We start from the raw sequence: 24,279 nt of genomic DNA, 5'->3' as shown, positions 1-24,279 counted from the left end.
ATAGCACAGGAAACTCTGATCAATATTATGTACCAACCTAAATGGGAAAATAATATGAAAAAGAATAGATACATGTATATGTATAAATGAATCACTTTGCTGTACACCTGAAGCTATCACAACACTGTTGATCAACTATACTCCAATATAAAATAAAAAGTTAAAAAAAATAAAAAATAAACATGCAAGAGGTTCAATGTCATGTATCATTAGAGAACAACAAATTAAAACAACAAGATACCACTACATGCCTATTAGAATGGCTAAATTAAAAATAAAAACAAATTTTAAAAACCTTGACAATACCAGTTGCTGGTGAAGTTACAGGTCAGCAGGAACTCTCATTTACTGATAGCAGAAATGCAAAATGGTACAGCCACTTTGGAAAGCAGTTCAGCAGTTTCTTACAATGCTAAACATAGCCTTACCATACAACCCAGAAATTGTACTCATGGATATTTGCTCAACAAATCTGAAAACTTATGTCTACACAAAAAGCTGCACATGGATATGTATAGCAGCTTTTTCATAATCACCAAACATTGAAAGCAACCAATCTGCTCTTCAATAGATGAATGGATACAGAAATTGTGGTGATCCATACAATGGAATATTATTCAGCAATACAAAGAAATAAGCTAGCAAGCCATGAAAGACATGAATGAAACTGAAATGTATATTGCTAAGTGAAAGAAACTAGTGTGAAAGGCTACATACTATATGATTCCAATTATTTGATATTTCTGAAAAGGTAAAGCTATAGAGATAGTAAAAAGATCTGTGGTTTCCAGGGGCTTAGGGAGATGGGAAGAGGTTGCATATGTCTAGTACGGGAAATTTTGCAGGGTGATGTAACTATTCTGTATGACAGTTGTAATAGTAGATAAACAGCACTAAGCATTTTTCACAATCCATAGACCTTTTCTGCAGAGTGAGCCTTAACATATGAAATTTTTTTATCCATTTAGGAGGTTGGGGAATACCAGGATGGAATACACACTGTGACAAAAGAATCCAATTGTATTATAAAATGTATTTAAGAAGGTCAGGGTGAAATTTGCTGACCTAGTAGATTTGGAAATGAGTAGAGTCTGTAAGACTAAAGGCAAAAGGGACCGCACATGGGCAATGTACTCTAGTTTATAAGGTTGTTTCCCACAGGTGTACAAGTCAACAATTCTGATATTGTTCTATGAATCTGCTGGAACTGAACAATTAAGTAACTGGATGGTTGGCAAATGGTATGAGCCAGGTTTCTCACTGTTGAAGTGAAAGTTTATAGGTAAGCAACAAAAGGAGGCTAGAGTAATCCATGTGGCAATAGATCAGAGTTGGAGACACAAGTATAATGTCATGTTTAGGTTAATTTAGATACAGATGGTTCCGTATAGATATGTGTATATACACAGGTTAGTATATGCACACATATGTCTTCGATCTGTCAGCTGAGAGGGTTTAGAAGCATAGACACCCTACTGGCAACAAGCACACTTAGTACCCAGATTTTGGTTTCTAACACTATTCTCCAACCAAAGTAAACAAGGGATCCTTGGAAAAATGACTGATTCTAGGACTGGGGCAGGAAAGTATAAGAGGATCCCAGAACATCTTTTAGTACCAAGAAGTAAAAAAGTGCTCAAAGAAAAAACCTGCAAATTGGTGTAGGTTATGGAGAAGGGACACAGGAAACAACTGGAAAAGCTCCAGTGCCCAGAGCTGGAACACTTTGAGCAAAAAAATAAAGTGGTATCGAACTGTAACCCGAAGTGTAAAATAATACCCATGAGTCCATATGGATAGAAATAAGTGATTGAATGAATGAATACATGGGGAAGAAGAGATAAGTATCTCTTGCAGAAGAATTCTAAATAATTAGGTAGCTACTCCATGCTCAAGGGGGTGGGGCATAACAGCCTGCTCCCTAAGTAAGGGCTGCATGTAGTGACTTCTTTCCAAAGAGTACAATGTGGAATGGGAAGGAAAACAGTAACTTTAGGGTGGATAAATCTGACAAACACTACCTCAGCCAGGTGATCAAGGTCAACAGCAATGGTGATAAGAAATATTGATAATATGTACCCTTGCTCTGATGTGATAAAGGTGGCATTTTACCTCCGTGGTCTTTCTCCCCCAAACCCATAACCCCAGCCTAATCATGTGAAAAACATTAGATGGTTTCCAATTGAGGAATATTCTACAAAATATCTAAGTAGTTCTCCGCAAAACTAAGTTCATCAAAAGCAAGGAAAGTCTGATAAACTGTCATAACCAAGAGGAGCCTGAAGACACATGAAAACTGAAAGTAATGTAGTATCCTGGATGGGGTCCTGGAATGGAAAAAAACACTAGGTAAAAACTAAGGAAGTCTGAATAAACTGCTGACTCAATATTGGTTTAATAATTATGACAAATGTGCCATATGAATGTAAGATATTCATAATAAGGGAAAATGTGTGGAATACATGGGAACCCTGTATTTTGCAATTTTCATTTAAATTCAAACTGTTCTAAAGAATAAAGATTATTTTTAAAATCATAAATAAATAAAATGTGAAAAATAATTATAGACTTTTGCAATAATTTCAATCATATGGTATATCTTTTTTTTTTTTTTTTTTTCAGTATGCGGACCTCTCACTGTTGTGGCGTCTCCCGTTGCGGAGCACAGGCTCCGGACATGCACGCTCAGCGACCATGGCTCACGGGCCCAGCCGCTCCATGGCATGTGGGATCTTTCCAGACCGGGGCACGAACCCGTGTCCCCTGCATCGGCAGGTGGACTCTCAACCACTGCGCCACCCAGGGAAGCCCCATATGGTATATCTTAAAGAAATAACTACCAAATGTATCTTATGGTAAAATAGGTTGAATAGTACCTAAGCATAAGCATGTTGTGAAATTTAAATGAGGTCAACCATGTAAAGTAGTATGACTACTCAGTGAATGTTGTTTGCTACTGTTCTTGTTATTACGGAAGCTGACTCTGACTCAGGTTCAATCCTCAAAGAATCAGCAGTGCAGTAGAGAGACAAGTAAGAAGATGAGTGTAATAAAGGGTAATAAGTGATGACAAATGAGTCTTCCTTTACTAACTATGTGACCTTGTAATCTGAGTTAATCTCCCTTACTAACTATGTGACCTTGTAATCTGAGTTAATCTCCCTTACTAACTATGTGACCTTGTAATCTGAGTTAATCTCAGTGCCTCAGCCTCTGGCACCCAATAAATATAGCAATAATAATGATACTAATCTCAACAATACCATTGATGACAAATTACAACAGAAGTATGATGGGGTGCCATGGAAACAGTAGTATCTCCTAACCTAGACTGGGGATGTCAGTGGCTTACTAGAAAAGGTAATAGCTAAGATATATGTCATGAATACATGTTAACTAATTCATGTATTCATTCAACAAACATTCAATGAGTTTCTACTTTGTTTATCAGGCACTCCCCCATCATTTTTTGAGAAACACATCAAGAGTGATTTCCCCATCACATTTCAGCCTTCTAATAATTTTTATTTTTCTTTTAAATAATTGACATTAGTCAATTTCATATCTGGAGCTAACAGGCATTCTTTAAAGAAAAATGTCTTTGTAAATTGGACACTGTTGTCCAGAACATATATAGAATTAAATTGCAGGGGGTTGGCAGTAAATAGGGCCTAAACGGTCATAAAAGTAACCCAAGTTTTAAAGTCAAGCTAGAAAGTGAAAGGAATATTATGCTCTCATGCCCTACTGAGAAGATCATTTTACCAAGAAACTAAATCAAGTCTGTAAGTAATAAGGTCTATCTGGTAGAGCTGGTCTACAAACTCACAAATTTTAATTGTCAAAGATGAATTAGATTCAGCAACATTTTTTAAAAATAGATTCAGCAACATTTTTTAAAAATTTTATTTATTTATTTTTGTCTGCACTGGGTCTTTGTTGCTGCTCACAGGCTTTCTCTAATTGTGGCAAGTGGGAGCTACTCTTCGTTGTGGTGCAGGGTCTTCTCATTGCGGTGGCTTCTCTTGTTGTGGAGCTTGGGCTCTAGGTGCACAGGCTTAGTAGTTGTGGCGCACGGACTTAGTTGTTCCGCAGCACATGGGATCTTCCTGGACCAGGATCGAACCCGTGTTCCCTGCATTGCCAGGCAGATTCCTAACCATTGTGCCAGCAGGGAAGCCCTCGGCAACGTTTCTTATATCACTAGTAAGATTTTGGTCCAGAATCATACAAAAGATGTCCAAACAAAGGATGATATATGAATTAGTGCTGGCACAAAATCCTCAAGACTGTGAAATAACTGGTTTCTTGGTAAATCTGTGGTGGTATGCATTCATTTGTTCTTTTTTGATCTAGAATAAGTAAGAATAAGACCAAAGGAAAACAACATAGTTTGAGCACATTTTATTAGATCCTAACTAGTAGGTTGCTTATTTTACTGATAGAATTTTCCTTTGGCACTTTGTCTGCAACAGATCATAGATTTTTTTTAAAATTTAATTTAATTTAATTTTATTTATTTATTTATTTTTTTGCGGTACGCGGGCTTCTCACTGTTGAGGCCTCTCCCGTTGCGGAGCACAGGCTCCGGACGTGCAGGCTCAGCGGCCATGGCTCACGGGCCCAGCCGCTCCGCGGCATGTGGCATCTTCCTGGACTGGGGCATGAACCCGTGTCCCCTACATCAGCAGGCGGACTCTCAACCACTGTGCCACCAGGCAAGCCCCAGATCATAGATTTTAAGAGCAACTAAGGAGATAAATACTATGTTATAATGGAAAACATCCTGGTCCAGGAATCAGGAGACCTCAGTTCTATTTTTATTTCTGGCCCTCACATGTGTGGGCATGGGCAAATCACTGGTCTCTTTAAGGTTCTCCTTACCTGATAAATGAAGATAATGCATTCCCTATCTTCTTCATATAATTGTCGTGTGGGTCAAATGAGATAATGACTATTAAAGTATAGTTAAAGCATGGCATTTTTATTTTTTGGCCAGTGAAAATAGTATAACACCATAATGATGGATATATGCCATTATGCATGTCTAAACCCATAGAATGTATAATACCAAGAATGAACCCTAAGGTGTCTATGGACTTTGGGTGATTATGATGTGTTAACATGGGTTCATCAGTTGTAACAAGCATACCACTCTAGTGGGAGAAGTTGATAATAGAGAAATCTATACATATGTGGGCCCAGGGGGTATATGGGAAATCTCTTTAACCCAAAACTGTTCTAAAACAAAATGAAGTCTTAAAAAAGGGAAAAAAAAAAAAAAAAAAAGGAAGGAGGGAGGGAGGGAAGGAAGGAAGAGAAGGAGGGAGGAAAATTTGTACTTAATTCCAAAGTCCAGGAGGATGGAGTCAGTATTAGATTTAACTTTATTTAGAAAAATATTTTTACATGCCCAAATGTTATGTAATAATTCATGTTGATTATATGTTTTTGCCACTGAAAGAAGAGTAAAACTGAGTGTCTTGTCTTGGCCAAAAAACAAAAAGCATGGCATTTTAACCACTGAGGTTGTTACCCATAATTTTACTGTAAAGAGAGTAAGTTCTTTAGTGGATATTGAAAAGATTTTTTAAAAACTTTGTGGGGCTTTCCTGGTGACGCAGTGGTTAAGAATCCTCCTGCCAATGCAGGGGACATGGGTTCGAGCCCTGGTCTGGGAAGATCCCACATGCCGCAGACCAACTAAGGCCGTGAGCCACAGCTACTGAGCCTGCGCTCTAGAGCCCGCGTGCCACAACTACTGAAGCCCGCACGCCTAGAGCCCATGCTCTGCAACAAGAGAAGCCACCTCAACGAGAAGCCCGTGCACCACAATGAAGAGTAGCCCCTGCTCGCCGCAACTAGAGAAAGCCCACATGCAGCAACGAAGACCCAACACTGCCAAAAATAAATAAGTACATAAAATTTATTTTAAAAAAAGCTATTGTGATATATCTTTTCATTAATAATTGAATTAAGTAACCATATATAATGTTCTGAATTTTACTTTGTAAGTACAAAAAGGAAATAACCATCGCTATTTCTTCCCATGGGGAAAAATATGGATATTCTATAGTGTATTCTCATGTTGAAAAAACCACCCCCAATACCAAGGTAATTTAAAAGAATTATATAGATTTGGCCACCACAAGTGTAATTTAGATAACTTAGCATTGTTAATTGTTTTTATTGTTCTTAAAAAGAATAACATGAACTATATTCTCTAATCTTTGATTAGATATTTGTTAACATTTTCTCTCTCACAGAGGGCTATACTGGGAAAAGACAATATAAGTTTTCTTTAGAATTTTTATCTGTCCCCCCACAACAAATCCTTTTCTCCCGAACCTCTATGAGAAAAGGAAGTTTTACAGTGGAAAACTGACAGATAGCACCTTAACAAAATGATCATGTTACTATGACCAGTAATGGGACAGACTGATGCCATATGCCTTCTGAAGTGAGGCACTGAAAAGGCCACTGCATATGTAATACTACATGGCAATGTGTCTCTAGAAGGGCAAGTGGTTCCATGGCTCCTTTTCACTAGGCTCTCAGGGGAACTATTAGGTTGAGTCATAAAATGAAGTGTGGGTGAAAGTTTTAGGAGTGGGTATGAGCAAAATGTACTGACAGCAAGTATTTCTGGGAGACTGTGTGTCCCCTCAGAAAACCAGCATTCATATAGAAACAGTTCTCAGCTGCTGGAGAAGCGGTAGTATGCTACACCGACATTTTTGCACAGGGCGCATAGCAAAATGTCCATGGGGCTCTGGAGCCAATTCAAATATTTCTGTCTCAGGATGGCCCAGAGCCAGGGCCCTGCCCCAAGTGATCATGCTTCTCATCTCCCAACAAAAGCTCACTGATGAGGTCCGTCCTGGTGGTTTTGAACAAGACACCACTTAATCAAGAAATGTATCCCAGGCCAGTGCCTCTCAAACTTTAAGGCATACATAGGCCCCTGGGGATCTTGTTAAATTGCAGATTCCAATTCAGTATGTTGGGCGTCGCACCCAAGATTTTGCATTTCTAAGGAGTTCCTAGGTAATGCTGATGTTGGTCTGCAGACCACACTTTTGAGGGTCCTACACATCCCATTTCTGTCCCCACAAACGAAGTGATGACCAGTGATTACTGGTAAAACAGGCCTAATTTAGCCAACTTTTATCAATTGGCATGAAATTAAAATTGTTGTGGCTGAAAAACTTGCATTCAAGTTTTCTTGAATAACATTTTAACTATAAATTAAACTGATTTTATGCTTATCACTAATGAATATATATAAAACTCTGTAACAGTCTGCTGTATGGCAGATCTTTTCTCCAAATTAGATTGAGGATTTCATTCTGAAAATGGCAGATGGTGGAAAACATTAACATTCTAAATTCTCTTAAGACCTATCTGGACCACATAGCATGGAGCAAAAATTGGGCTTGTTGGGGCTTCCCTGGTGGCGCAGTGGTTGAGAGTCCGCCTGCCGATGCAGGGGACACGGGTTCGTGCCCCGGTCCGGGGAAATACCACATGCCGCGGAGCGGCTGGGCCCGTGAGCCATGGCCACTGAGCCTGCGCGTTGCTCCGCAACGGGAGAGGCCACAACAGTGAGAGGCCCGCGTACCGCAAAAAAAAAAAAAAAAAAAAAAAGGGCTTGTTATGCTAAAATATTAATTTTATCATTTACTTTTAGTTTGAGCAGGGTTTGCAAACTGATAACTCTTGGGCCCAAGTCGATCTATAGATGTGTTTTTTGTGGCATATGTAGTTCTTGTTTGTTGTTGTTGTTTATTTGTCATAGTATTTTACAGTTGGAACCTCATCCATAAAAATACTTTAGAAATATTAACCTTCTTTTGATCTGTTGACATGCTAAACTTTCTTTACTAAAGAAAAAATTTAAAAACACGAAAACATTTGACTCTCCATATAATTGTTATGACTATATTGTTAATTGATTACATTCAATGAAATCCAGAGCAGAATAATGTGAGAAAAGAAATAGCAATGCTGTTTAAAAAAAAAAATCTATGAATTCAATGAAACACAAAATGATATTGATAATAAAACGAAATAGTTAAAGGAGATAATTAAATTCAAATACTAAATATGGAAAATGAAATCCATGCACTGAGGTTGATATCTTTAATTGACAAAATATGCTCCCACTTTAATAATTAAGAAAATTATACATTACAATTTTCAATGATCTTGTGGTGATTGCCACATTAATGCCCCATGAATCATTCTTCCCAGTACCTGTGCCCTTGTGGATCCCCTTCCGAATCGACTCTGGATTTGGCCATGTGTCCGCATTGGCCCATGGGGACATCAGCAGACATGATACAAACAGATGCTTGGTAAGTGTTTGTATGTTGAGGCTTTAGATCACCAAATAGTACAATTTACTTGAAATGTCACAGATATCTCTAACTGCCAAGTCAGAATCATAATAATAATCACTAAGAGACTCTGCATCTAGATATTTGGCTACTTAAGGAAAATTAGAAGGTTAGCAAAACCTAATGGATTATGTTCATTCCTAGTCACCGTGGTAGGCCAACCATACCCAGGCATTCATGCTCTTAGACCTGGGCTTGCCACTCAGCATTCTTAGAATGATACTATGGTCACATGAAAGGGCCCATTTAGCTTCTTTTAAGATGAAAGACTGCATGTAAAGAGAAGCTAGTCATCTCGGCCTCCAAGTGAGCCCTGCCACAAGCCTGTGGACTTGCAGACTATAGCTGCATGTATAAATGCAGAGACCAAAAGATTTCTTCTGCCTCCTTCTCTCTCACTTGTAGGTTAATTAAGTTACTTACGTGGAACAAACCTGTAAATTAAAATATTCTTAATAAACTTATACAAACCTGTAAATTAAAATATTTGTAATAAACAAAACGTTGCTGTATTCTGTATTCTAAAATATGAACATAATTATATGTATTAAAATTGTTTGAATGCCCAGGGAGTGTGGAGAGTGAGGATAAATAAATGAGTAAAGTTAAAGCCAAAGTGTAGTCTATCACATCCAAGATTTTTTTTAAAAGGGGCTAAAAAATGATGACTCATGATAAAAGCAATTTTTATTTTTTGTTATTTTTTGAGTTATTTATTTATTTATTTATTGTATCTTTATTGGAGTATAATTGCCTTACAATGTTGTGTTAGTTTCTGTTGTACAACAAAGTGAATCAGCCATAAGTATACATATATCCCCATATCCCCTCCCTCTTCAGCCTCCCTCCCACCCTCCCTATCCCACCCGTCTAGGTCATCACAAAGCACTGAGCTGGTCTCCCTGTGCTATGCAGCAGCTTCCCACTAGCCATCCATTTTACATTTGGTAGTGTATATATGTCAATGCTACTCTCTCACTTCGTCCCAGCTTCTCTTTCCCCTCCTGTGTCCTCAAGTCCATTTTCTACATCTGCGTCTTTATTCCTGCCATGCCACTAGGTTCATCAGTACCGTTTTTTTAGATTCCGTATATATGTGTTAGCATACGGTATTTGTTCTTCTCTTTCTGACTTACTTCACTCTGTATGACAGACTCTAGGTCCATCCACTTCACTACAAATAACTCAATTTCGTTCCTTTTTATGGCTGAGTAATATTCTGTTGTATATATGTGCCACATCTTCTTTATCCATTCATCTGTCGATGGACACTTAGGTTGCTTCCACGTCCTGGCAATTGTAAATAGTGCTGCAACGAACATTGTGGTACACATATCCTTTTTTTTTTTTTTAACATCTTTATTGGAGTATATTTGCTTTACAATGGTGTGTTAGTTTCTGCTTTATAACAAAGTGAATCAGTTATACATATACATATGTTCCCATATCTCTTCCCTCTTGCGTTTCCCTCCCTCCCACCCTCCCTATCCCACCCCTCTAGGTGGTCACAAAGCACCGAGCTGATCTCCCTGTGCTATGTGGCTGCTTCCCACTAGCTATCTATTTTACGTTTGGTAGTGTATATATGTCCATGCCATTCTCTTACTTTGTCCCAGCTTACCCTTCCCCCTCCCCATATCCTCAAGTCCATTCTCTAGTAGGTCTGTGTCTTTATTCCCGTCTTACCCCTAGGTTCTTCATGACCTTTTTTTTTCTTCTTAGATTCCATATATATGTGTTAGCATACGGTATTTGTTTTTCTCTTTCTGACTTACTTCACTGTGTATGACAGTCTCTAGGTCCATCCACCTCACTACAAATAACTCAATTTCGTTTCTTTTTATAGCTGAGTAATATTCCATTGTATATATGTATCACCAGTTTTGAGCAATTTAATTATGTGCCTACATGTAATTTTTGTAAAGTTTCTTGTGCTTGGGGTTCATTAAGATTCTTCAATCTGTTGGCTTATAGCTTTTACCATATTTGGACAATTTTTGGCCATATTTCCTTCAAATACATTCTTTAGTTCTCCTACCTTTCCTTTGAAAATTCCAAATTTTAAGAAATTTTTTATTTTGGAGTAATTTTTAATTACACAAGTGCTGCAAAAGTGCAGGGAGTTGATGTGCACTCTTCTCTCAACTTCCCTATTATTAAGATCATATGTACTGTGGTACCTTTGTCAAAATTGAGAAACTAACGCTGGTACATCACTATTAACTAAACCTCTATTACTTGGATTTCATCAGTTTTTCCATTAACGTTCACTTTTTGTTCCAGGATCCAATCCATGATACTACCTTGCTTTTATTTGTCAAGTCGTAGTCTCTTCTGGTCTGTGACTGGGGATATTAATTTTAATAATATATTTTAACACAATATATTATATGATAATAATATATCAAAACATCATTTAAAACTGATCAATATTTTAAAAATTATCAATAATGTATTTTACATTATTTTTCATACTAAATCTTCAAAATCTAGTGTGTATACTTACAACACAAATTAAACTCAAACACTTTCATTGGAAGTACTTCATCTGCATTTAGAGCTCACAAAATTTACAGTTGAAAAAGTAGATTCACATTCTCCAGTTGTTCCAATATACTTAAAATTCTTCCAATAATTGCACTATCAGTTTTTAAATTTAAATTAACTAATTAAGAAATTCAGTTCTTCAGTTGCAGTAGCCACAGTTCAAGTGCACGATTGCCCTATGTGGCTAACAGCTACCATATTAAACAGTGCAGTTCTAGACCACTGTAAGGACTTTTGCTTTTATTCTGAGCTCTGAAGGGTTTTGAGCAAAGGAATGACATGATCTCATTGAAGATTACTCAGCTGTGCTGGAGAACAAATTGAGGTGAGGGCAGAAGCAAAGAGACCAGCCAGGAGGCTACTGCAATAACCCAGGTGAGTGAGGCAGGTGCTCGGTACTAGGGCAGTAGCAGTAGAGGTGGAGAAAGGTGGTAGGATTCCAGGACTACCTTGTTGGACCTGACACAATCTGCTTACAGATTAGATGTGGGGTCAGGAATGACACCAAGATTTGGGGCTTAAAAATGGAACAAGGAATGTCTTTTACAGAGAAGACTTTGTAGGAAGTATGTTGGGAGTGGGGAGATCAGGGGCTGTTTTGAACATTTTGAGCTTAAAATACCTATGAGACAGTTAAGTGGAGACGTTAAGTAGACAGTGGATATTTGAGTCTGGGGTTCAGGAGAGAGAGTTCTGCTGGGGTTATACATTTGGGAATCATTAACACATAGATAGTATTTTATTTTATAAAATATTTATTTATTTTTGGCTGCGTCAGGTGTTGGTCTTGGTTGCGGCACGTGGGACCTTTCGTTGGGGTCCCCCAGCTCTCCAGCTGTAGCGCACTTGTGGCACACAGGCTTAGTTGCCCCGCAGCCTGTGGGATCTTAGTTCTTGACCAGGGATTGAACCCACATCCCCTGCATTGGAAGGCAGATTCTTAACCTCTGGACCACCAGGGAAGTCTCCAACGGTGGTATTTTAAAAGGTAAGATTTGAGGACTTCCCTGGTGGTCTAGTGGTTAAGACTCCCCTGCTTCCAATGCAGGGGGCACAGGTTCGATCTCTGGTGAGGGAAGTTCCGCATGCCACAGAGTGCGGCCCCCCCAAAAAAAAGAATAAAGTAAGATTGGAGGAGCTTACCAAAGGAGTGAGGGTACAGAAAGAAGAGTTAGTAGCAGAATTTTCAGGAAAATGCAATTTTCAAAATGCATTTCAAAATGCAAGTTTTGAGATCAGGCCCCAAAGAGATCAACAAGAATTGGTGGAATAGTATATTCCTCCAATTAAAAGCAGTGTTAGGCTCAATGATGCAAAGGTAGTGATTAGCCAACCAGGTATAGCAAATCATTTTGCTGTGCTGAAGCAAAAATACAGAGCCAGAAGATATGGAAAGATGTATTCGGTGAGGAAGGGCTTTCAGGCTGGCTGGGTGGCTAGTCAGAGCTGGGAATGCGAGGGTTCTAAGGACAGCTTTGGAGTTAACAAGTGACAGCTGCAGTTAGTTTCCTACACGTACACAAAACTAACCAACCTGTCCTGCCACAGAGCATATGTCATAATGCCGGTACAACAGGCATCTCGTTTCGCAAATGAAGAGAAGCACTGCCTTGGACCACAAAGCCACTTAGCCGCAGAGCCTCGCCCTCGCGTAATTACCAGGGAGGTGCCCTTCCCCCGAGGGCACTTGACCTCTAAAGTGGGACAGGCCCGGAGGGAGGGGGGCTAACAAGGCGAGTTCAGAAATAGCAACAGTGATGGGCATGTGAGTTTTGCGCAGAATTCTGACAAACGGGAGGGCCTTGGCTTAAAGACGAGGCATACAGTCATTTAAGTATAGTGGAAGAACTAAGGCTAGTGGAAGCTCAAGGACAAAAAGCACTGAGATTCTTGAGTTGGCGCTGTGAACGATCCTTCCTGGCCGCATCCTCCCTAAGTCGGGCAGTGAGGAGCCTGAAGAACCGAGGAGTGAGGGGGCGGTGGCGGGCAAGGGCCGACTGACACGGCCCCTTTTAGGTCCTGATGCTGGGAGCAGCGTCCGCACTCCTATTTTCCTTTCACCGGGTCACTCTGCCCGGGAGTGGCTACCTCTCGGGCAAAACTATGGCCTGGTTAAACGGGAAGGTGCAGGAAAGCCAGTCTACCGGCGCCCCGGGGACACCCCCCGACGGCCAGCATCCCTTTGACTCCCGGCGCCGAGGGGTCAGAGTCAGACCGGAAGACCCCGCGGGGCTGGGCTCCTGGGCCGCAGTAGAAGGGGCGGTGCCAGGGCACACGAACCAATCACGGCAGACGTGTTTACGTAGCTAGCACTGACCAATAGGCGGCCGCGGCGGCCGCGGCGGGGAAATTCAAACGTGTTTGCGGAGCGGGGCTGGGATTCCATCTTTTGTTCTCAACTCAGCTTTCCGGCGGAGAGTCCGACCTTGCCGGCGCACGGAGGGACGGCGGCGGCCGGTGTGTGGGCTCTTTAGCCGCGCCGCGCGGGCCGGTGAGCGGTGGGGGCGAGGCGGGGAGGGCTCACAGCCTGGCAGAAGACGTAGGGTGCGGCTCAACGGGCTGGAGGGGGAGGGGCGGGCTCTCTGCCCCTCCAATCCTCCCGGTAGTGCCGGAGATTTTTTTTTGTTGAGAACCCGGGAAACGAGAGGTAGATGTGGACTTGGCTGGAGAGAGGGCCTGGCAGGGCATCTGGGGAGACTCCCTCTCTTGTCTGGTGTTTTAGAACAGGGAGAGGAGATGGTGGCCGTGATTCTGACAGTTACCTTTGGAACCTGGCTTCAAGGGGTGATACCTAGCTGCCCGCTTTATCCCCCTTTTTCATTGTTACGCTCGAGGTCTGGGGCGCCATTGATATCAGTGGCCCTGGGTTACTGGATTGATGGATTTGAGAATCACAAAGATGAGATTGACAGGAAGAAAGACTGCGGACGCTTTGCGGACTAAACATCAACACCATGCAGATGAGCAAGTGCTCAGTACTGTACTAATACAGTAGATTCTTGGTATTAGAATGATTAAGATAGCACATCATGTTTCTGCCAGATATGCACAAGAACAAGCTGCTGATACCCCATTTATCAGTAAAGGACAGTGATGTTGTATGTATCATGCTTTGAAAGCACTTGCAATGTGCAGGTTTACTGACATAAAGCAGATAAATAAATGAATGGTTATTCTCACTACCAAAAGGGTTTTTTTATGCCTATATGTCACTACCAGAATCCAAGCAAACATACCATCACATTTTTTTAAACGACTGAATTTGCAGATGGCCCAGAGAAAATAATTCTGGAAAAAGAGTGAAAGGAAGGCAGAGAAGAAAAATGGAAAGTTTGAAAGGGGGCAGCAACTTCTGTCTTGTGCAATGGCTTCATTGATGTTCTGGTGGAAAGAAGAGGTGGACTTACGTGTTGGAATCCTTGCTGGGTAGATTACAAAGACATGCTGTTGTTTTTGTGCACATAGCTTCATAAATACTACCTTGATAATATCTGTGTTGAGATATTCATATTTATAATGCTTTAGTCTCCTGGGTTCTAAACGGCTAGTTGCAACATTTTTTTCTTTAATGCTAGTAAAAATAGGAATTCTGAATAGTTCGATTTTTTTTTTCCTTAGAAATGGAGGCTGAGGATTTAAGTGGCAGAGAATTGACAATTGATTCCATAATGAACAAAGTAAGAGATATTAAAAATAAATTTAAAAACGAAGACCTTACTGATGAGCTAAGCTTGAATAAAGCCTCTGCTGATACTACAGGTGAGTTCCCTTGTTTTGAATACCTCTGCGGTAAAGGAAGGAAATGTTAACCACTGGGTGTTCACATGGTGTACTTTTCTCAGTAATTGACGCTCACCAGTTAGAGCACAAACATTTTATGTTTTAACCCTTTTGTGTGGAAATATTCCCACAATTTTCCACTTTCTTAAGAAAGGATACTTAACATCACATATTACAGTGTGCTCAGAGGTAATTTTCATAACTCTTCCATTATTGGCAGCTCTCATTTCTGCTGATATGCTTGCCATCAATAGGTATGCCATTTTTTTTCCATTCCTTTTTTTGCTGCAAACTGAGAAAACCTCACCAATCTCAATAAAAGGATGTACAGGTTTAAGGTTAAACACTCAGTATTTGATTTGAAGAATCTTCCTCTTACTTTCCTGGCTTTTCCTATTCTCCCTTGCTCACAGCAGCTTCCTTGCTATGCCTCCTGTGTGCTGGACCAGCTCCTATCCCAGTGCCTTCGTCCTTGCTCTCTGCCTGGAACACCGCTCCCCAGCTACCTGCCCACTCTTACCTCCTTCAAGTCTTTGTTCAAATGTCATCTCATCGAGGCCTCCCCTAACCCACCTATTTAAAATAGCAACCTGTGGGGTTGGGTGTGTGTCCCCTGTTTCCTTTCCCTGTATTATTTTTCTCTATAGCACTAATCACTTTATATCTCATTTACTCATGTGTTTATTGTCTCTCTCCTCCACTAGAAAGTGAGCTGTCTGAGGGTGTGGCTTTTATCTGTTGTGTTGTGTCTGCAGAACTAAGAATGGTGCCTAGCAAGTAGTAGGTACTTAAATGTTTATTGAATAATGAATGAGTGAAAGTGCCCAAAGTTTAATGCCCTAGTTTTATGAAAAGTATTAGTTCAGAAGCCGAATTTTTTACTATATTTTAGATTGTTGAGATTTTTGAAAAGTGACCTTTGGATAAGTTTGTTGTATCTGTACTAACCATTAAGTGGATGAGGGATTGAAAGCAAATGGAAGAACCTGTAACTAGTCATGATGGCAGGTCATATTCACTTGAAACCACTTAGAAACTGATCATTTTGGTGTTAAGCAAATTCTTAATATGGTGATATTCTATCACCACACTTTGTGTATTTAAACAGTGGTAACAAAGCTTGTACGCCAAGGTAGATAAGTCCTTATTTAAAATCTTTAGTTGCTCAAAACTGTGAATACTTAACATATATTGATAATTGGGATGTAAGACATGATACTGAGGAAGATTAAAACCGTGGTTTCTAGATGAGAAGAATTTAGTATCTACTATGCTGCATTGTAACATATGTTTGACATCGAATGAATACTAACACAATAAGACAGGATGCTTTAAGGTTTTAACAGAGGGAGAATGGGGTATGAGAAATACATCTTCAAAGACCTTTTTTTAGACACCTTGAAGGCTAACTTGTTAGGAAGGCGATGGGAGGTAAAACTGAAAATGAAGTTAAGATCAGACCAGATTAAATTTAAGGGTAAAAACAAAGTTATGAATCTGTTTTTTTGGTTTTTGGTTTTTTTTTTTTTAGTAAAAAGCAGAAACAGTAATTTTGTTTGTAAAAGCAAATATTTAACCCTTGTTGAAGGTAACTGAAACTAATAGAAGGAACGATAGTTTCTCTGAGAAATCTAAATTTAATAATGTTTAATAATGACTAAAATATCCTGAACAGGACAACTAGTAACACTAAAGAAGGTTAAAAATAGATTAACAACATGAAAATTTTGGAGAAATGTGGGTAAACTGGAGGGAGAGGAAAATGACCATACTAGCTGCTTATCTTTTGTAAATTGGTTTTGTTTGATCGGTTTAAAACTAAGTTTGAGGAATATGGATATAATGTTGGATCAATAAGGTTGTAAAGGTTATGTTAGGACTAGGGCAGTAAGTTTCTAAATTTTGAATGAATAAGCATGAAGAATTTTCCAAGAAAGTTGGTACTGGTGGTGGTGAGAGAGGCTCAGGTTTTCTTTGCATCGTTAGGACGCTAAGATAGAATTATGCTGCTGCAGCATACAATATTCTTAGACTGCATATGGTTTTCTAAAGCTCCTCATAAACATTTATTTCCAAGTTTTTTTTCCTTCAAAATATATAGCTTTTTGTAGTACAGTATACCATCATAAAAATATATATACAGTAAATAAGTTTGCTTATATTTACATGAGTTGTTAAAGTTTTAAAAAAGTATTTTAGGGAGTTTGTGTATGTTCATACTGAGAGTATCAGTGATTAACTGTAATTTGAAAGAAAAGTGCAATTTGGCATTTGTTTTATGTCTTTCCTCTGTTGTGGTATGTTTTGTCCCCTGTTCAGATAACTCGGGAACTGTTAACCAAATTATGATGATGGCAAACAACCCAGAGGACTGGTTGAACTTGTTGCTCAAACTAGAGAAAAACAGTGTCCCTTTAAATGACGCCCTTTTAAATAAATTGATTGGTCGTTACAATCAAGCAATTGAAGCACTTCCTCCAGATAAATACGGCCAAAATGAGAGTTTTGCTAGAATTCAAGTGAGATTTGCTGAATTAAAAGCGTAAGTATTACCATTTTAACTGCATTTAGCTAACTACATTACATAACACATAACTACATCACCAAAAGGTAAAATGAAAACATGTTGTCAGAATTACTTGTAAGAAATTTAATATTTTTTGACGAAATCCTTTTGTTTATAATTAACAAGTGAGTAATGTAAACCTTCTTTATCTTTACTATGTACATATTTCCACAAAGTTACATACTCTAGACTCTGCCGAAAAAGATTGTAAAAATTAACTTATTTAATTTTACATACAGAAAAAAGAACAATATCCTGTGTCTTCTGGAAAATAGAATGAGGCGTTATCAAACTTAGGCCAATGTGTCTTTTTTCTTAAAGCTTGACTCTGAAATCTTTATTTCAGTATTCAAGAGCCAGATGACGCACGCGACTACTTTCAGATGGCCAGAGCAAACTGCAAGAAATTTGCTTTCGTGCACATATCTTTTGCACAATTTGAACTATCACAAGGTAATCTGAAAATGTCAAGTCCGAATTTTAAGTAGAAGATAACTTCCTACTGTAACGTACATTCGAATATTAAATCATGTGTATGAAACAGAAGTATGAGGCAAAACGTCAGGTGAGAATATGGGGGAAGAATGCTACCTAAGTGTACATGTGGAGAATATTTGTCATACTGGCCCTTCCACTTGTGAGGAGTAACCCGGGAAGATAAGCATGAACATCACGTGTGTGCTATTAGATTCAGGAAACATCTAAAGGAAAGTGGCTTCTTTACTGAGTATTTCTGGGATGAGGATATAAGATATTTAAACCAGAGCTTAGATAAGTTTATCTTGTGCGATGGTGTCATAGCACCAAAATATATATCAGAATATAATTGTAGCATTAATTGGTAGTTCAATTAAAAAAAAGTAAACTGCTGTAGAAGCTTTTATTTCTTGCTCACTTGGTTCTCCCTAGTCTGGACATTTTAGATAGAACAAGGGCAGTCTCTTCCTCAGACACTTTTAGCCTGGCCATTAGCCTTTACTCCTTTCATTTTCTGGGGCCTTTGGATCTATCCTGCTGGCCCTCTGGCCATGTTTTCCTGTTTTTCCATTTGCCTTGTTGCTGCTCCAACCTTGATCCCATTTCCCACCAGTAATACACATATTATTACCATTTTTTCTTTTTGGCTCAGCCGGAATCCTTGTAGTCGTGTCCAAAGCAGGGCTAACTCCTTAGAGAGTGTTCGCCAAGACCGAGGTTGGAGAAAAGCACTGTATAAACTCAAATCCTGAACTTCTACTTATGCAGATGATTTCTGAGTCCTAGTTATCTGAATCATCTTCTCTGGTCTATCCTGTGCACTATCAGGTGACTTAAAAAAAAAAAAAAAAAATCATCCCTTTCCTGCCTAGGAGAACTGACTCACTGCTCGTTAGAGTATGGCCAGGCCTTTAAGATCATCTATCTCTCCTTCATTCTACTTTTTAAAATTTTTGAGGTGTTATGGCCTATCCACAGCAGCTATAAACTTGTATCTTTAGAATACAAATTTTGAAAATCTCAAATTATATTATCTGTAAATAAGAAATAAACCTCATTGTTACCACTGGGATGTAGTAGTAACCTCAAGGTCCAAATTGTGATTATTTTGAACAAGGTTGATGAATAGGGTTTCAGGAAAAATGCAAAATCCCCAAAGTCCTATGTGCTTTTGGTGTGTATGTGTATTTTTGTAGGAGTGGAGGACATTCCATAGTTTTTATCAGATTCTCAAAGGGGTCTATGACCTTAGTAAGCTCCCTAATTACTAGTTCCTGTCCAAGCCTTTCTTTCTTCTTTTGCTATCCTGAAATGCTCAATATATGAAATCTCAGTACTCTGAATAAATGTAGTCTTAGTCTCTATCAAATATGTTTATGTTCTTAAAATTTGTAAACTGAGAAACTAGAGGCTGACTCTTAACCATTTTTACACCCAAGTGCCAAGTGCATAGCATAGCCTAGTGGCTCCCAAAAATGCTAACACATTTCATAACATACATGAAGTATACATTTAATATTTATAAATGAAATTCTAAACTAAATGTATTGGGTAAGTTTGCAGTTGAAAGAAAATTTGTTTGGTAATTTATCTGTAGTCAAAAGGTGATTTTGGTAGTTTCTCAGTTATTTTGCATTTTGGGGGTGGTGTAGCTAAGTCTGGTTGCTGAAGATTAATCTTTATTGTTACATTTTTTCACATGAATCCTTTTGATGGGAATTCCCTTTAGCAAAAGGTGTCAACCTTAATGACTAAATGTTATTATAAATGATAATTATTATGCTGTGTTGTAACAGATTGATGCTCTTGAGACTGTTGCAACATCTAAGGCTTAGTTTTCCCTTTTACTAAATTCTCTCAAGTTTCTGTTTGAGTTGACCTTTGCTGCCCCCATTTTGTAACTGCTTTGCTAACATTTCTTTTACTTGTGAAAATGGACCGTGGCAATAAACCAATACATAATCACATCAGTTACATCTTACACAAGTAAACTGTTTGACATGACTTGTTATCAGAAGTGAGAAATTGCTTATTTTTTTTATGAATAACGTGCGTGAGCCTTGGAGTAAACATTTTTGCCTAAGACTTTTCAATTTTTTTCCTAGGTCCTGATGAATACGCCTCTGGGGAGTAAAGGTTGCTGCATTAAAATGACGATTATTTTTTACTTTGTTAGGTAATTTCAAAAAAAGTAAGCAACTTCTTCATAAAGCTGTGGAATGTGGAGCAGTACCCCTGGAAATGCTGGAAATTGCCATTCGGAATTTAAACCTTCAAAAAAAGCAGCTGCTTTCAGAGGAAGAAAAGAAGAGTTTATCAGGTAAATACGTTAGTGTGTGCTAATACTTTTCTGTGGTGTTTTGTCCTGCAAAAAAGGATTCAGGATAATATTTTATAGAAAAATATCATTTATTTAGAATGATCAAAATCTAAGATTACGTTTTAGATGTAAAGGAGGTAAGACTTTTAGAAGTAACAAAGTCATTACTTTCTTGTTGGAATTTTTTTTTCCCTAATCAAACTCTAATTGGTAACACATTAAAAACAGCTTGATCTAAAACAATAAGGTCCCACTGTATAGTACAGGGAACTGTATTCAATATCCTGTAATAAACAATAATGGAAAGGAATATGAAAAAGAATATATATATATAAATTACTTTGCTGTACACCAGAAACTATTACAGCATTGTAAATCAACTATACTTCAGTTAAAAACAAACAAACAAAAACTTGATCTAGGCGAGAGAATGACTTTTTGCTATTAGAAATAAGGAATGTGTCTACTCTTGAGAAAACAGTTATATAATTATGGAATAGTTTTGAAGTATAGGTAGAGAATTATCTTCATAACATCTTCATGTCTGCATATCTTATTTGGGGACAAATATTTACTATGAATTGACTTTTAAAACACTCTTATTTATGAGATTACTTTTTTGTGTATTTCTTATGTCCTTATAAATTTAATTACAATTTCAAATGTTTACAGCATCTACAGTATCAAATGTGCAAGAACCGTTCCCCAGTACACTTGGACATTTACCGAATAGGAACATCAGTTGTGATTCCAGAGCACAGACTAAAGCCAGGTTTTTGTATGGGTAAGGAAACTGAATCCATTTTTTAAATGCTCGTCCTACATTTATATTATTTATACATCTGCATATATATTTTCATGTTACAATAACAGTGTTTAACAGTTGATGAAAATGCATGTGTCAGTATTATTCTTTTAAAAATCAGGACTATTTTCTTTCTGTTTAGGGAGAACATACCCCCTCAAGATGCAGAGATAGGCCATCGAAATCCTTTGAAACAAACAAACAAAGCTAAACGAGTAAGTTATTTTTAACTCTGATTAAAATGGTAGTGGTGAGGTCTATACTTATTTCCTAGTTAGTTACTTAATCTTTCAAAACATTTTTAGTCATGCCCGTTCGGAAGAGTCCCAGTTAACCTTCTAAGTAGCCCGGATTACCATGAGAAGACAGATGCTTCAGTTGCACCACCTTTTACTAAAAGGTATGTTTGAGTTTTAATTTTTTAATTTGGTTTCAAAACTTGAAGATTGATGGCAGAATGATCTTAAAGTCTTTTACTATGTGAAAGTAATTATGATTACATTTTTATTTAGTATGAGTGGGAGATATGACTTTATTTTGCTTTTGCACTCATTAAAATATTCATTAAAAGAACTATTAAAGAATTAGGAAACACAGAGGAAAAAAGATTAAGTCAACACGAAGCTTAAAAAGACTATGCAAACAGCCCTGGGGTAAAAACTCCTGATGTTTGAACATTTCTCCCTTATGGTAGCCTCTCTGGTAAGACTCTTTTTAGTGGGTATGGAAGTCTCCATAGGGGTGAAGGGAGGTCTGGGAACAATTTCTTTTGCAGCTAGTTCAAGGAAAGGCGCAGCTATCAGTGGGAGAGATGATTAATTCACTCACTTGCTCCTTCTTTTTTTACATGTGCACCTCACTTTACAGTCAGCATAGCCCTTCTTCTTTTTTTTTTTTTTAATTTATTTATTTTGGCTGCGCTGGGTCTTCATTGCGGTATGCAGGCTTCCCTAGTTGGCAGTGCATGGGCTCAGTAGTTGTGGCATGCAGGCTTAGTTACAGTATGTGGGATCTTAGTTCCCTGACCAGGGATTGAACCCTTGCATTGGGAGGGAGTCTTAACCGCTGGCCCACCAGGGAAGTCCCCACTCATTTGCTTCTGAGCCTAGGGCTTCAAGAAGTGGGGCAGGGTAGGTAGAGATGAAGTATTGTTCACTACATCTAATGTGTTCTCCTTCCTTCAACTTGAAAACTGAGAATCTCGTATTCCAGCTTAGCTAGGGGACCTCATTTTTCTACTCTATTTTTAACTATAACCACTATTCATTACATTATTTCTAATAGGAAAGGCTCCTTGGATGCTAGAAAATCATTTTACAAGTAAACTTTAGAAATATAACCGTTTGTTTTTAGCTGGTGTCTTCTATACTTAAATTCTTATTATACTTAGGGCTTGACTGAACATTGATATTAAAGAGCATTTTGGATGTCAAGGTTAAGCTCCAAAATCTTATGACTATTTTCTTGTCATCTCCATTTCAAGTGCTAGCTTAGGAGATTTTCTCCCACTCAAAAAAATAAACAAGCCAGCCATTTTCTTGGTGCTTGTTTTGATAGATTGTGAGCTAGGCAGTCTCCCACAGGAGGGCCTACACCCTAGTTCTTATCCTTAAGCTATTTGCAACCTGAAGTGTAGTTTGATCTACATACTGCTTTTCCCTTGTCCTTTCCCACATTCATACCTTGACTCCAGCTGTTACTTATTACATAACAGGGTAGGCAATCACCTATTTACTACTCATCTCTCTCACTTTTATCACTGCCCAGCACTTTAGTCACGTTTATACTGGAATCTTGTTATTTTTAAAAATATCTTTCCAGGGGACTTCCCTGATGGCGCAGTGGTTAAGAATCCTCCCGCCAGTGCAGGGGACACGGGTTTGAGCCCTGGTCCGGGAAGATCCCACATGCCGCGGAGCAACTAAGCCCGTGTGCCACAGCTACTGAGCCTGTGTGCCAAAACTACTGAAGACTGCATGCCTAGAGCCCGTGCTCTGCAACAAAGAGAAGCCACCGCAATGAGAAGCCCACGCACCACAGTGAAGGGTAGCCCCCGCTCGCCGCAACTAGAGAAAGTCTGCACGCAGCAACGAAGACCCAACACGGCCCAAAATAAATACATACATACATTCATACATTTATTTAAAAAAATCTTTCCAAGTGATTTTTCCAATTAAAAGGTGTACATATTGTTAAAAAGTCAACTTTAAAATTGAAAAAATAATTCGTTGAAATGATTGGTTTCAGGTTAAACATTACGATTGTTTTGTTTCATGGGTAACAGACAGATCTCTGGATCAGAATGCCGAGATACAGTCGTTTCTGGATCTAAATCAAGTGGAAATGATTCCAGTGACTTGAGACATTTAACGGTATGTCCATTTTTAAATCTTTCCATGAAGCAAGGGTTCCTGACCCAGGGTCCATGGAGCTTTTTCCGGGAAAGGAGTCCATGATTTATGTATCTCCAGCAGTGCTCCTGAAGCCCCAAGATATGCCGGACCACTGACGGGAAGTGGCACATAAGTCCTAAACTGTTTCTCCTCAGTTGAGGTGGTAGGGCAATGATCAGCGATCTTCTGGGGTAACTCTGAATTAGCAATTATTATATAGTGTTTTAGCAGGTTAGTTGGCCTGGATTTGGGAATAGCGGGGCAAGCCATGCCCCCCAGCTTTTGTTTCTTGGTGTGTTTAATCATATGACCTGGCAGGGCATCTTAGACAAAAATGAGGGAGTGGCTTTGTGATGGGGCAGAGGTGAGGGCTTAGATAATCCTGGCGTCCTGATATGGCAGATGTGTGAACTTCAAAGACAGGAAACAGCTTTAATCCCTGGTGCACTGATTTTTAGGGGTTATACTATTGTTACTATAGTTGAGTTAAACCCCTGGCATCACAATGTAGGTCTTTTTGATTTTCGATTCCTTGTAATTTGTCTCTCTCTTTCATGGTCTTTGCTTTTAAATAATGAGTTTAACTAGTTTACAGCTATCTTAGAGAATAGTGCATAGTTGTGTCAAAAGTTTATTTTCTGGATTTAGAATAATACTGTCTTAGACTTATGCAAATCTTAATTTTGACCAGTGCTGTTATTTTTGGTGATAAAATATGATCACAGTAACAAAATAATGAAGTGTGTTTTATGTTAGATTCAAATTTTCCAACCTCTCGTTTTAAGTGACTAAATTTTACCATTTGATTAATATGTCTATTGAAAGTAAATTGGCCAGTTTTATGGTTGTGGCCATTCCCGTTGCTCTACTCAGTAATTCAAGAAGTTATCTTCCTTGCACGTGAGTCCACGTGCAAGTATAATAGATAATCTTCCTAGCAGTCTTTTCATATAGGCGAGACTTTAGTATACTGAACACTAAGACAGATTAGT

The 24,279-nt window shown here is 38.6% G+C and overlaps 1 protein-coding gene across 1 annotated transcript in view; it reads left to right on the top strand.

The window, feature by feature from the left end:
* Window positions 1-13,365: 13,365 nt before the first annotated feature.
* TTK (TTK protein kinase) overlaps window positions 13,366-24,279 on the top strand; it is a 41,242-nt gene continuing 30,328 nt past the window's right edge. Inside the window, exons 1-9 of the mRNA XM_060030631.1 lie at window positions 13,366-13,437; window positions 14,565-14,705; window positions 17,046-17,268; window positions 17,639-17,745; window positions 19,946-20,089; window positions 20,762-20,873; window positions 21,037-21,109; window positions 21,200-21,294; window positions 23,179-23,266. Coding sequence (XP_059886614.1) covers window positions 14,567-14,705; window positions 17,046-17,268; window positions 17,639-17,745; window positions 19,946-20,089; window positions 20,762-20,873; window positions 21,037-21,109; window positions 21,200-21,294; window positions 23,179-23,266 — 981 coding nt within the window. The 5' untranslated portion in view covers window positions 13,366-13,437; window positions 14,565-14,566. The remainder of the gene's footprint in view (window positions 13,438-14,564; window positions 14,706-17,045; window positions 17,269-17,638; window positions 17,746-19,945; window positions 20,090-20,761; window positions 20,874-21,036; window positions 21,110-21,199; window positions 21,295-23,178; window positions 23,267-24,279) is intronic.

The sequence above is a fragment of the Delphinus delphis genome, chromosome 14 (assembly GCF_949987515.2).
Source record: "Delphinus delphis chromosome 14, mDelDel1.2, whole genome shotgun sequence".
NCBI lineage: Eukaryota > Metazoa > Chordata > Mammalia > Artiodactyla > Delphinidae > Delphinus > Delphinus delphis.
The sequence above is the reverse complement of the archived record's forward strand: the minus strand, read 5'-3'. Positions and strand labels throughout refer to the sequence as shown.